The following is a 10283-nucleotide window of genomic DNA, read 5'->3' as shown; positions in this document are numbered from 1 at the left end:
TGAACTACAGATTTGAATAAAATTCAAAAAATTCCACGTTCCAGCTGGTATGTACCACTTTAATCAGCCATTTAATTTATTTATTTTTGTTTATAAATTAAAAAGTTCTGAGCTCTTTAAGCTGTATTTTTAAGATGAAATTAATATAGGGGAAACTGGGGCACCACCAAACACGGGGTAGCACCAAACACAAGGGGGAGAATTTGATGGGAAGTGGTGTACAGCTGAAAATGAAGTGCTTGGAAGTCTTTGGAAGTGGAAGTGCTCAAACATAAAGTTTTTGTTTTTGTCTAATTACGTATATAATATAAGATAAATTTATTCATCAACAATCTCACAAACAGTTTCGTTTAACATTTCGTAGAACCCTAACTAAAAGTGTCACGGAAGGACCAAGTGGCAGCCGCTGCCATTTATCAAATTTTACATAATATTTTGATATTTTTACTTATATTTACACATTCGGAGTTTTAGTCAGTTCTTTTCTGGTGTCTGAATCAGAAATTTCATCTCCTTGGGTACTGTATCTAAAGATTTTTAACCATTCGATGTTTTCATCTTTATCAGAATCATAGAGTAAGGGAAAGTGGTCTGCCTTTGATGCGGCAGCCTTTGAATGTTTCAATTTTTCTCTTATTTTTCAATGCAAAAATTCTACTTTATGAACAATAGTTAATACTATTAACTATTTTCTATTAACTTCGCATAAGAAAATGGATTTTAGCTTAGGGAAATAAGAGAAAAATTGAAGCATTCAAAAACTGGCTTATTCAAAGGCATGCCACTTTCCCCCATAATTCTTCTCAATCATTTGCAAAAACACTTTCAATTTATTCTTTTAAGGCTTTTATACACTAACAATCAAGAAAATTACATCTGCAGAACGTCAAAATCCCATATAAAATTCATATGGCAGAAACTGGCACTTGGTCCTTCCGAATGCAGTTTTTTGTTTTAGCAATATATTTACATTAATATTTAATTTTTATTAAAAATTTTATGACGAAAAAATAGCCAGATAAATTCTGCACGCATTCGATCAGGCCTCCAGGCGAAATGATATATTCTTCACTATAAAAAATTAAATTGAAAACTAAATTGGCAGCGGCTGCCACTATAGGGTCCTTCCAAGTGTTAACTGAGATCCCGTGTAGTTTTCAGCGTCCACCGCCGTCTTAGCGCTGGTGACCAATCTCCAGAGCAAAACGGTGGAAAAGCTCTTTCTCAGGTTGTATATACGTCATGTAAAAAACATGTTTGAACTTTTGTTTGAATACACAAAATTCCAATAAAAAAAGAAAAAAAAAAACAAGAATAGAAGATTTTGCTCTGTTGAAACTGTACTGCTTTGCAGCATTGTGAGAGGTTAAAAATGGCTAGCTCTTACTGAGCTGTAAGCCATTTGGGACAAGGTCCCATGATAAAAAGAAAAGCGAGATGAACACTAATCTTTAATGAAAGAATTAACAAGTCTGGACAGACTACAGTAAACTCTCGCTTATCCGCGGACTCTTTTTCCGGGTGACATAGAAAAGTCCGTGAGACAGTTGAATTTTAAAAATTTTGTTGAATTTGGGGTTTTTTGTTAAAGAAAATGTGTTCTATCTACTGTAATTCTTTCTCACTGTAACTTTTTTGGACACTACGCATGTTTAGAGACAATGTCAATTCAGTCAAGTCAGAATTCACTTCACAAATGTTCAATGTAAATTAAAAAAATCGTTGGATTTTGAACAATTTGATGTGTATCAATCTCAAAATCCGTGTGACATTTGGTCCCGCTCTCACGGATAAGCGAGAGTCCACTGTACATTATTTCAGACTACGTTACTTTTAGTTAAGATTTTCAATTCGGGAGGCAAAATGAAAAGTTTTGTTGAAATTTTTAAGTTCGATTAATGACAATAAATGGAGCAAATATACTCAAATTTATTATTATGTTTGATTAAAATTATTTGCAAAACTGTGTTAACTAAAAAATTAATACTTAGTGATTCTAATTTCACTATCAGTGCACCTTTTTATTTCTGTCGGCAATAAAAATGGAAAATAATTTTTTTTTGCGAACAAGTACGTTTTGTTCCATCGGATCGGCACACTTGGGTTCGCGAAAAATTGCGCTCAGCGCGCTCAGGCCATCTTCACGACCATTATTGGATATTTTTGTTGTGAAAGAATTACAGTAGACTCTCTCTCAATCGGGCATTTGGGGCAAAATGTCATCCAATTTATGGAGAGATTTGGGCATAAAAATCATTGTAAATTCCACAAAAAGCGCTCAAATATAAAAGATCACGATAAAACAAGAGGAACTCCAGAGAATTTGAACAAATTTGCTTTAAAATCAAACGTGAAAATTGTCAACAAAGTTTTGCGCCCGATTGAAAAAAAGCCGATTGAGCGAGAGTCTGCTGTATTTACAAGTGAGAATTTCATTAAGTTATACAATTTTAGAAGTTTTTTTCCGTGTGAATATACAGTACACAGTGTAAAGGTGACGAAAAAGCTTCACTGAAGCCTTATAGAATGATTTGAATGCCAAGAAAACAGAAGAATCCTCATCAAAAACGTCTGCCGATTCATGGCTCACCCCGTTCCGATCAGTGGAACATACTGCATCCTTGAATTTAAATTTAAACCGATATATTAGTAATTTCCGTAAATAACAAAAGTGTAAATACATGGAAATAGTTAAATGGAGCACTAATGTATCAACTGGCATATGAAAAACTACCAAATAGTATTTTGGGTCTCATATTTTCAGCTAAATATGGAGCATGTCTCTTAACATTCCGATCCGTGGTACACTTCCCTTATGTTGCGATGAAGAACCTTTTCTGGATCGATTGTCGACAGGTGATTAGAAATTGATCTAATATAACAATAGCGAAAAAGATTTACTTTTTAGATTTTGCAACAAGATTGGTTAATCATTAAAATCATTCCTTTCAATTTTAAAAGGATTTGAAACCAGAGTGAGAATGAAACTTAATAAAAAGTGAAGATACGTGTGGAGTGCTGAATTAGATATTGCACTCGTACTTTTAGACTCTTGCAGACTTTTCAGCACAGTTTCATTACAAACGAAATTACGTTTTTTTAGAGACTCTATTTTCCAAAAGTAGCCACACTAGTCTCTTAGGAAAATTCAAAATGTGTTAATAGCCCTTCATCTGGTGCTCAAAAATCAAAATATAAGAAGAATTTTAAAAATATGTGTAAAAATTAATTTCTTCAGATTTTTTAAAAGTTTTCCTAATTAGATTGTTCATCAGATTAAATAAATTACTGATTTCTAAGTATTATAAGTGCATGAAGTGCAAGAAGTGTTGGAAGTATTGCATTATTTTCGAGAGTGTTTCGAAGTTTTGGAAGTATGAAGGGCTCTTCCATTCAAGTCATGGAAGTGCCTGGAAGTGGTGTACACATTTTCATCCAAATATCTCCCCCTTGATTATTTAACTACTTTTCTGGCATATTAAAGAAAACACTGTTAGAGGGTTAAGGACATGTCTAAATTAATCTGGTCATAAAGCGGTCGTTAGGTGGTCATAAAGTGGTTGGAGAATTGTCAGAAACTCCTAATTTTACTTTGTAAGACGTGGAAGCCGTGCAAGGACCTAGTAATAATATGTACGCTATTAGATCGGATAATTATTTATTTCCTAAACCTCCTAAACTCAAACATTAATCAATCTCACAAAGAAACCACAAGAAAGACATACAGAACAAAATTACTAAGAAAATTGTGAAAATAACTAGAAAGACAAGTGCAGTGCCTCAGATCCTATGCCCTGTGAACCAAGGAAATCTTGGAGTCTGAGCCGAAAGCTTTGGGAAGAATCATTTTTTTTTAGCTGTCCCATACCCCGACGATTACCGGAATTGATAATAATTAAAATACTAAACTCACCAAATTCTTAGATCACGAAATTACTAGACCAATAAATTGCCTGTGATTACTAATTACTAGATCTAGTATTGTATAACATATACTTGTAATAATGAATTAATAGGTGTCAAGGTCAAATAATTATCAAACAGATCAAATATTCATTAGATCACTAGGTCTAACACTTTACTAGATTACTCAAATATCAGACCCCCGGGATTGAAACTGATTTTATCGTCTTCAATGAGCTTTCAAGACTTCAATCAAGAGTCAAAGAAATTGACTGGAACATTTGAATGATGATTAGGAAATAAAACCCTCTTTCAAAATTACTCCAAAAACAGCACCATTATCACCAAAGATAAGCAATTCAATAGATAAATTAATCAAGTATAAAAGAGCGCTATTAATCGCCGGACAGCCCCAGTTGGAAGAAAAGACACAAGAGATGAGGAACCTTCTAGTGCTTTCAGTTGTGATATTCTTAGCGTTCTCGAACGGTGAGAAAGCTCGGTTCGACAACTACAAAGTGTTCTCAGTAGAAGTGAATAATGAAGAACAATTGAAGGTGCTGAGAGAAATGGAAGAAGCACCATTTTCCAGTTATGATTTCTGGAAGGCTCCTGGAAAAGTTGGTCATTCTGTTGATGTAATGGTGCCTCCGCATAAATCATCGGAATTTGAAGAGATTATGTCATCCCTTAAGTTTGAGACAAAGCTGAAGATATCTAATGTTCAGGAGTAAGAATGTTGATGGAAAAGGTAGTTTTTGATCTTCAACAGACTGTTGTTCTGCTTTCAAGGCTTATTGATAACGAGCAACCTAAAGCAGCCCCAGCCAATGATGATTTCGGGTGGGATAGATATCACACTTTGGAGGAGATCTACAGTTGGTTGGATGGACTTCTTGTAGAGTATAGTGATGTCTTGACACCAATCAGTGCCGGAAATAGTGTCGAAGGGCGACCAATCAGGGGTGTTCTCCTATCTTACAAGGTAGGCTAATATTAAGGTTACTGAGCCCTTTACGATCTTGGATATTCTAGGAAGGCAATCCTGCTATCTTCATTGAATCAAACACTCACGCTAGGGAATGGATTACATCTGCAACTGCCACTTACGTTCTCAATGAGTTCCTAACATCAACTGATCCGGAAGTTCGTGAAATCGCTGAGAACTATGATTGGTACATCTTCCCGAATGTTAATCCTGATGGTTTCCACTTCTCCCATGTGAACAATCGTATGTGGAGGAAGACTCGTGCACGTCACGGAGTGATATGCCTAGGAGTCGATCCTAATAGGAACTGGGATCATGGTTGGCAAGGTATCTTAAGCCCATATTCAAGATAAAACAGGCTATATAACATGAATTTATCGTAGATGGTTCTGCTCCTGGAGCTAGTAATGACGTATGTTCAACAACTTATGCTGGTCCTGCACCGTTCTCCGAACCAGAAACCAGAAATCTAGCTGATTTTGTTCTAGAACACGCTGATCATATAAAGATTTACTTGTACGTATAGAGATCATCTTTGTTTGGAAACTTGCTAACAAGATTGGTCTTCTAGGTCCTATCATTCGTACAGTCTTCTCCTACTATTCCCATGGTCTTACACATCAGCCCCTGCAGAGGACTACGATGATCTTCATCACATTGGAACAGTAGCGGCTGACCGCTTGAAGGAAGTCTACCAAACTGAGTATACCGTCCAGACTTTCTATGATCTCTACATTTCAACAGGAACCAGTATCGATTGGGCCTATGCCGATGCAGGTATCAAGCTAGCCTATACCTATGAATTCCGCGACAATGGCACCTACGGATTCATCTTGCCGGCTGATCAAATAATACCCAATTCCATTGAAGTCCTACAATCAATGATCGCTATGTTGGCGGAGAGCACGAGATTGGGCTATATGTCATAACAGGGGTAATAAAGATGATTGAAAAGCTTTCATTTGGTTTCTTTATCGAATCATTGATTGATTGGGATCAGTAAGGCTTAAGGCAATGATATTATTTGTCTGATAGAAGATTCGAAAGCTTGTCCACTGTGGAATCACTAAGAACTACTAATCTATCAAAAACTTGCATCACTCTTTAAAACCTATTTTGATACTTAAAGCTTCGTTCGAACCCGGATATACAAATCTGTTGCAGTTGTAGACTTATAATCAAAGAAATTGTAATGGGATTTTCCCGATATCTCAGAGTTTCACGGAAAAATACCAAAGAATCATGCTTCAGGGCAGTCTACTCATGTGAAACGCCCTGTAAATATGTGAATCAATCAATTTCGTGGACCACATTGCTATCAGTAAACGTAAGAATCCAGTTCTTAAAGATATGCCACATTTAGACCTAATGAAGTATAAAAAGGAGCGAAGAACCATTCAGTGACTTCAGTCAGCAAAAAATTGTGAAGTAGTCGAGATGAGGAACCTAATTGTGTTTTCGGTTGTGATGTTCTTAGCGTTCTCAAACGCTGAGAAACTTCGTTTCGATAACTACAAAGTGTACAAAGTGCAAGTGGACAATGAGGAGCAACTGAAAGTGATGCATCAGATAGAAAGGGCTGCCTTTTCGAGCTATGACTTCTGGAGAAGTCCTTCCTATGTTGGAAATCCCGTTGAAGTTATGGTGGCTCCGCATAAATTGTCCGAGTTTGAAGATATTATGTCTTTCCTGAAATTCAGTTACAGCCTGAAGATCGCTAATGTTCAAGAGTAGGGATCTCATAGGTACAGGGGATGAGCCTTATTTATTTAGTACTTGTTCTTTCCAGACTCGTTGACAAGCAAAAACCAGCAAATCAGCCCGTAAACGATGATTTCAATTGGGAAAGGTATCAAACAATGGATGAGATCAACGCTTGGTTGGATCGGATCGAAGAAGAATATAGCGACGTTTTGACACCCCTTTCATACGGATACAGCTACGAATTGGAAGCTATTAGGGGTGTTTTGATATCCTACCAAGTAAGATTAATCTTTGTTGTAATCGTTATAATACTCCAAAGATTTAATTCACAAACCGATTTTAGGCCGGAAACCCAGCTATCTTCATTGAATCTAACATCCATGCTAGGTAAATATTCAATCTTAAATGGATTTTTTTCAAACGTTTTAACCGTTCTAACCATCATAATTACAGGGAGTGGATCTCTGGTGCAACAACCACATGGATTATCAATGAACTGTTAACGTCAACCGATCCTGAGATTCGTCACATCGCTGAAAATTACGATTGGTACATCTTCCCAATTACAAATCCCGATGGATATCGCTACTCACACGATGTCGACCGCATGTGGAGAAGTACACGATCCCGTTCCGATTGGATATGCAGAGGAGCCGATCCTAATAGAAATTTCGACTACGCATGGCAAGGTAAGTATAACCTAGATTTCCTATACGTAGTGCTAACGCTTCCTTAATTGCAGATGGAACTGGACCTGGCGCTAGTGACGATCCCTGCTCCCAGATCTTTGCTGGCCCTTACCCCTTTTCCGAGCTAGAAACCGGTCAACTTGCTAACTTTGTTAACCAACATCTGGATCACATTAAGGTTTACTTGTAAGTTCGGAAACCTCTGTAAGTTCGGGAGAGGTTTTAAAGTTAATCAACGAACCATCTTTCTGCAGGACTCTACACTCCTTCACACAACTGATTCTCTACCCCTATTCTTGGACACCAGCCCCTGCTGCAAATACGGACGATCTTAGTCAAATTGGACATGCCGCAGCAGATAGACTTAGAGAGAGTTTTGGAACAGAATACACCGTACACAGCATGCATAGCCTGTACATTGCAACAGGAACCAGTGGAGACTGGGCCTATGCTGGAGCTGGAATCGACCTGACCTTTGCTTACGAATTCCGCGACAATGGAACTTATGGTTTCCTTCTGCCACCAGATCAAATTATTCCCAATTCCATTGAAGTTATGCAGTCATTTATTGCTTTGCTTGAAGAGAGTGAGAGATTGGGATACTTCTAAATAAAAACGTACCATTTTTTTTTATCAAAAATACAATACAATTGTAAAGATTTCACTTGATTTCACAATCTAATCATTCAAGGAATTGATTGACTGGAATCAGCAGGGCTTAAGTCAAAGAAAAACAGTGTGTGCGCTATTAGTAGGTTTGTCCCTCACAATGAACTAGCACTTTACGAGAAAAATTAATCACTCTTCTAAAACCTCTTTGGGATTTAGATAACAAGTTTACTGGCTTGCTTTCCTCATTTGCTCTTCTTGTGTAACTAAAGTTCAAAAACTGATATCCTTCTTGTCTGATGTTGCAGATTCTAATAGAAATCTGTATATCGAACCCAATTAAATAGGCAGTTCGGAAGAACTTTAGTTGTTGATAAGGCTAAACGTCTGGTAAATTTATGAATCAATCATTTTCGAAGACAAATCTCAATTCCTATCAGTGGAGTTAAAAGTTTAGTTTTTCAAGATAAGCATCATCATCAACTACTCGTGTATATAAGGAAGGTCACTCATTCAACAGTTTCAGTCTGTGTAGCGTGAAGGGCGGTCAAAATGAGGAACCTAATTGCGTTTTCGGTTGTGATTCTCTTAGCGTTCTCGAACGCTGAGAAAGTTCGTTTCGATAACTACAAAGTGTACGTAGTGCAAATTGAGAATGAGGAGCAACTGAATGTGATGCATGAGATTGAAAGGACTGCCTTTTCGAGCTATGACTTCTGGAAGAGTCCTTCCTATGTTGGAAATCCAGTCGAAGTTATGGTAGCCCCACATAAATTGTCTGAGTTTGAAGAGATTATGGAATCTTTGCAATACAATTATACCCTGAAGATCGCTAACGTTCAAGAGTAAGGATACGTCATACTACGGACAATGTGATACGTTTTCTAAAGTGTTCCCTCTCCTTAGACTCGTTGACAAACAAGATCCATCAAATCAACCAAAGAACACTGGTTTCTGGGAAAGATACCAGACTATGGATGAGATCAACGCCTGGTTAGATCAGATCCTTTCCGACAACGCTTACGTCTTGAGACCTATCACCTATGGAAACAGTTACGAAATGGAACCTATTAGGGGTGTCCTGCTCTCTTTCAATGTAAGATCAGCATTGGTTAAGTAACAACAGAATCTTAATTTAGCAAACCAATTCCAGGCCGGAAATCCAGCTATCTTCATTGAATCTAACATCCATGCTAGGTACATATCCAATCTATCAAATATTTTTACAAAGAAAACTTAAGAATACGATTCTAGGGAGTGGATCACTGCTGCAACAACCACATGGCTTCTTAATGAACTTCTAACATCAACCGATCCTGATGTTCGTCGCATCGCATTCAATTATGACTGGTACATCTTCCCAGTTACCAATCCTGATGGTTATCGCCATTCCCATGACGTCAACCGCATGTGGAGAACAACTCGTTCCCGCCACGGACTGCTATGCAGGGGAGCTGATCCTAACAGGAACTTTGGGTACCGCTGGCAAGGTTATTATTATATTGATTATTTTTAAGCTGTTATAGACATGGTTACTCTTCCGCAATTACAGATGGATCTGGACCTGGCGCTAGTGACAACGCCTGCTCCCAGACCTTTGCTGGTCCTTACGCCTTTTCTGAACTTGAAACCGGTCAACTTGCTAACTTTGTTCTTGATCGTTTGGATCATATTAAAGTTTACTTGTAAGTTTTGAAAACTTGTTGCTGTTTATAGATAGTTAACCAATCTGTCTTTCTCCAGGTCTATGCACTCCTTCAGTCAACTGCTGCTGTACCCATATGGTTGGACATCAGCTCCAGCAGCTGATGCGGAGAGTCTCAACCAGATTGGACGTGCCGCAGCCGATAGACTTAGGGTTCCTTTCGGAACAGAATACGCCGTTCATAGCATGAACAACCTGTACATAGCTACGGGAACCAGTGGAGACTGGGGATATGGCGGAGCTGGGATCAAACTAACCTACGTCTACGAATTCCGTGACAACGGAACTCATGGTTTCCTTCTTCCCCCAGATCAAATTATTCCCAATTCCATTGAAGTTATGCAATCATTAATTGGTATGCTCGATGAAAGTGAGAGGTTGGGCTACTTGTAAAAGTACAATATAATGTAAAAGCAATTTTACTAAACAATAAACGACTTTTGTCTTTAGAAGAATTGATTGATTGGAATCAGAAACAAAGAACAAAGTTCAACAGTATGAATAAGCATAGACTTGTTCCCAAGCCCAACCACGAATCCGTATCAATTAGATTAGAAAATCAAAATCGGTAAACAAATTCAGCTGATTCTCAGCGTCGATAGTATGTTTTTCTAAACCATGATATGAATGGAAAGCTGTTGAAGCAAATGTTTGTTTCAAAGAAGCTTAGTGATCTAAGACAGAA

General features: G+C 37.6%; 3 protein-coding genes across 3 annotated transcripts; all 3 read left to right on the top strand.

Moving 5' to 3' along the window:
• Positions 1-4216: 4216 nt before the first annotated feature.
• LOC129798274 (zinc carboxypeptidase-like) lies at positions 4217-5847 on the top strand. The gene is made up of 5 exons (XM_055841328.1): positions 4217-4633; positions 4696-4888; positions 4939-5218; positions 5275-5407; positions 5463-5847. The coding sequence occupies exons 1-5, from the start codon at positions 4341-4343 to the stop codon at positions 5818-5820; spliced, it is 1257 nt and encodes a 418-aa protein (XP_055697303.1). The 5' UTR covers positions 4217-4340; the 3' UTR covers positions 5821-5847.
• Positions 5848-6299: 452 nt separating this feature from the next.
• Positions 6300-7924, top strand: LOC129798268 (zinc carboxypeptidase-like). Its single transcript, XM_055841321.1, has 6 exons — positions 6300-6621; positions 6681-6873; positions 6939-6982; positions 7049-7284; positions 7338-7470; positions 7539-7924. Exons 1-6 carry the CDS (start codon positions 6329-6331, stop codon positions 7891-7893), a joined length of 1254 nt encoding a protein of 417 aa, XP_055697296.1. The 5' UTR covers positions 6300-6328; the 3' UTR covers positions 7894-7924.
• Positions 7925-8411: 487 nt separating this feature from the next.
• Positions 8412-10047, top strand: LOC129798269 (zinc carboxypeptidase-like). Its single transcript, XM_055841322.1, has 6 exons — positions 8412-8738; positions 8800-8989; positions 9047-9090; positions 9148-9383; positions 9446-9578; positions 9637-10047. The coding sequence occupies exons 1-6, from the start codon at positions 8446-8448 to the stop codon at positions 9989-9991; spliced, it is 1251 nt and encodes a 416-aa protein (XP_055697297.1). The 5' UTR covers positions 8412-8445; the 3' UTR covers positions 9992-10047.
• Positions 10048-10283: the final 236 nt, after the last annotated feature.

This window comes from Phlebotomus papatasi, chromosome 1, assembly GCF_024763615.1.
Source record: "Phlebotomus papatasi isolate M1 chromosome 1, Ppap_2.1, whole genome shotgun sequence".
Lineage (NCBI taxonomy): Eukaryota > Metazoa > Arthropoda > Insecta > Diptera > Psychodidae > Phlebotomus > Phlebotomus papatasi.
This window is presented reverse-complemented; position numbering and strand designations above follow the sequence as displayed.

Excerpts from the sequence above, each read along its gene's own strand:
- LOC129798274 (XM_055841328.1), top strand. The coding sequence starts at position 4,341 with ATGAGGAACCTTCTAGTGCTTTCAGTTGTGATATTCTTAGCGTTCTCG. Across the intron at positions 4,634-4,695 it reads AAGATATCTAATGTTCAGGA|GCTTATTGATAACGAGCAAC; the intron begins GTAAGAATGTTG and ends TCTGCTTTCAAG. Across the intron at positions 4,889-4,938 it reads GTGTTCTCCTATCTTACAAG|GAAGGCAATCCTGCTATCTT; the intron begins GTAGGCTAATAT and ends TGGATATTCTAG.
- LOC129798269 (XM_055841322.1), top strand. The coding sequence starts at position 8,446 with ATGAGGAACCTAATTGCGTTTTCGGTTGTGATTCTCTTAGCGTTCTCG. Across the intron at positions 9,091-9,147 it reads GAATCTAACATCCATGCTAG|GGAGTGGATCACTGCTGCAA; the intron begins GTACATATCCAA and ends ATACGATTCTAG. Across the intron at positions 9,384-9,445 it reads CTTTGGGTACCGCTGGCAAG|ATGGATCTGGACCTGGCGCT; the intron begins GTTATTATTATA and ends CCGCAATTACAG.
- LOC129798268 (XM_055841321.1), top strand. The coding sequence starts at position 6,329 with ATGAGGAACCTAATTGTGTTTTCGGTTGTGATGTTCTTAGCGTTCTCA. Across the intron at positions 6,622-6,680 it reads AAGATCGCTAATGTTCAAGA|ACTCGTTGACAAGCAAAAAC; the intron begins GTAGGGATCTCA and ends TGTTCTTTCCAG. Across the intron at positions 6,874-6,938 it reads GTGTTTTGATATCCTACCAA|GCCGGAAACCCAGCTATCTT; the intron begins GTAAGATTAATC and ends AACCGATTTTAG.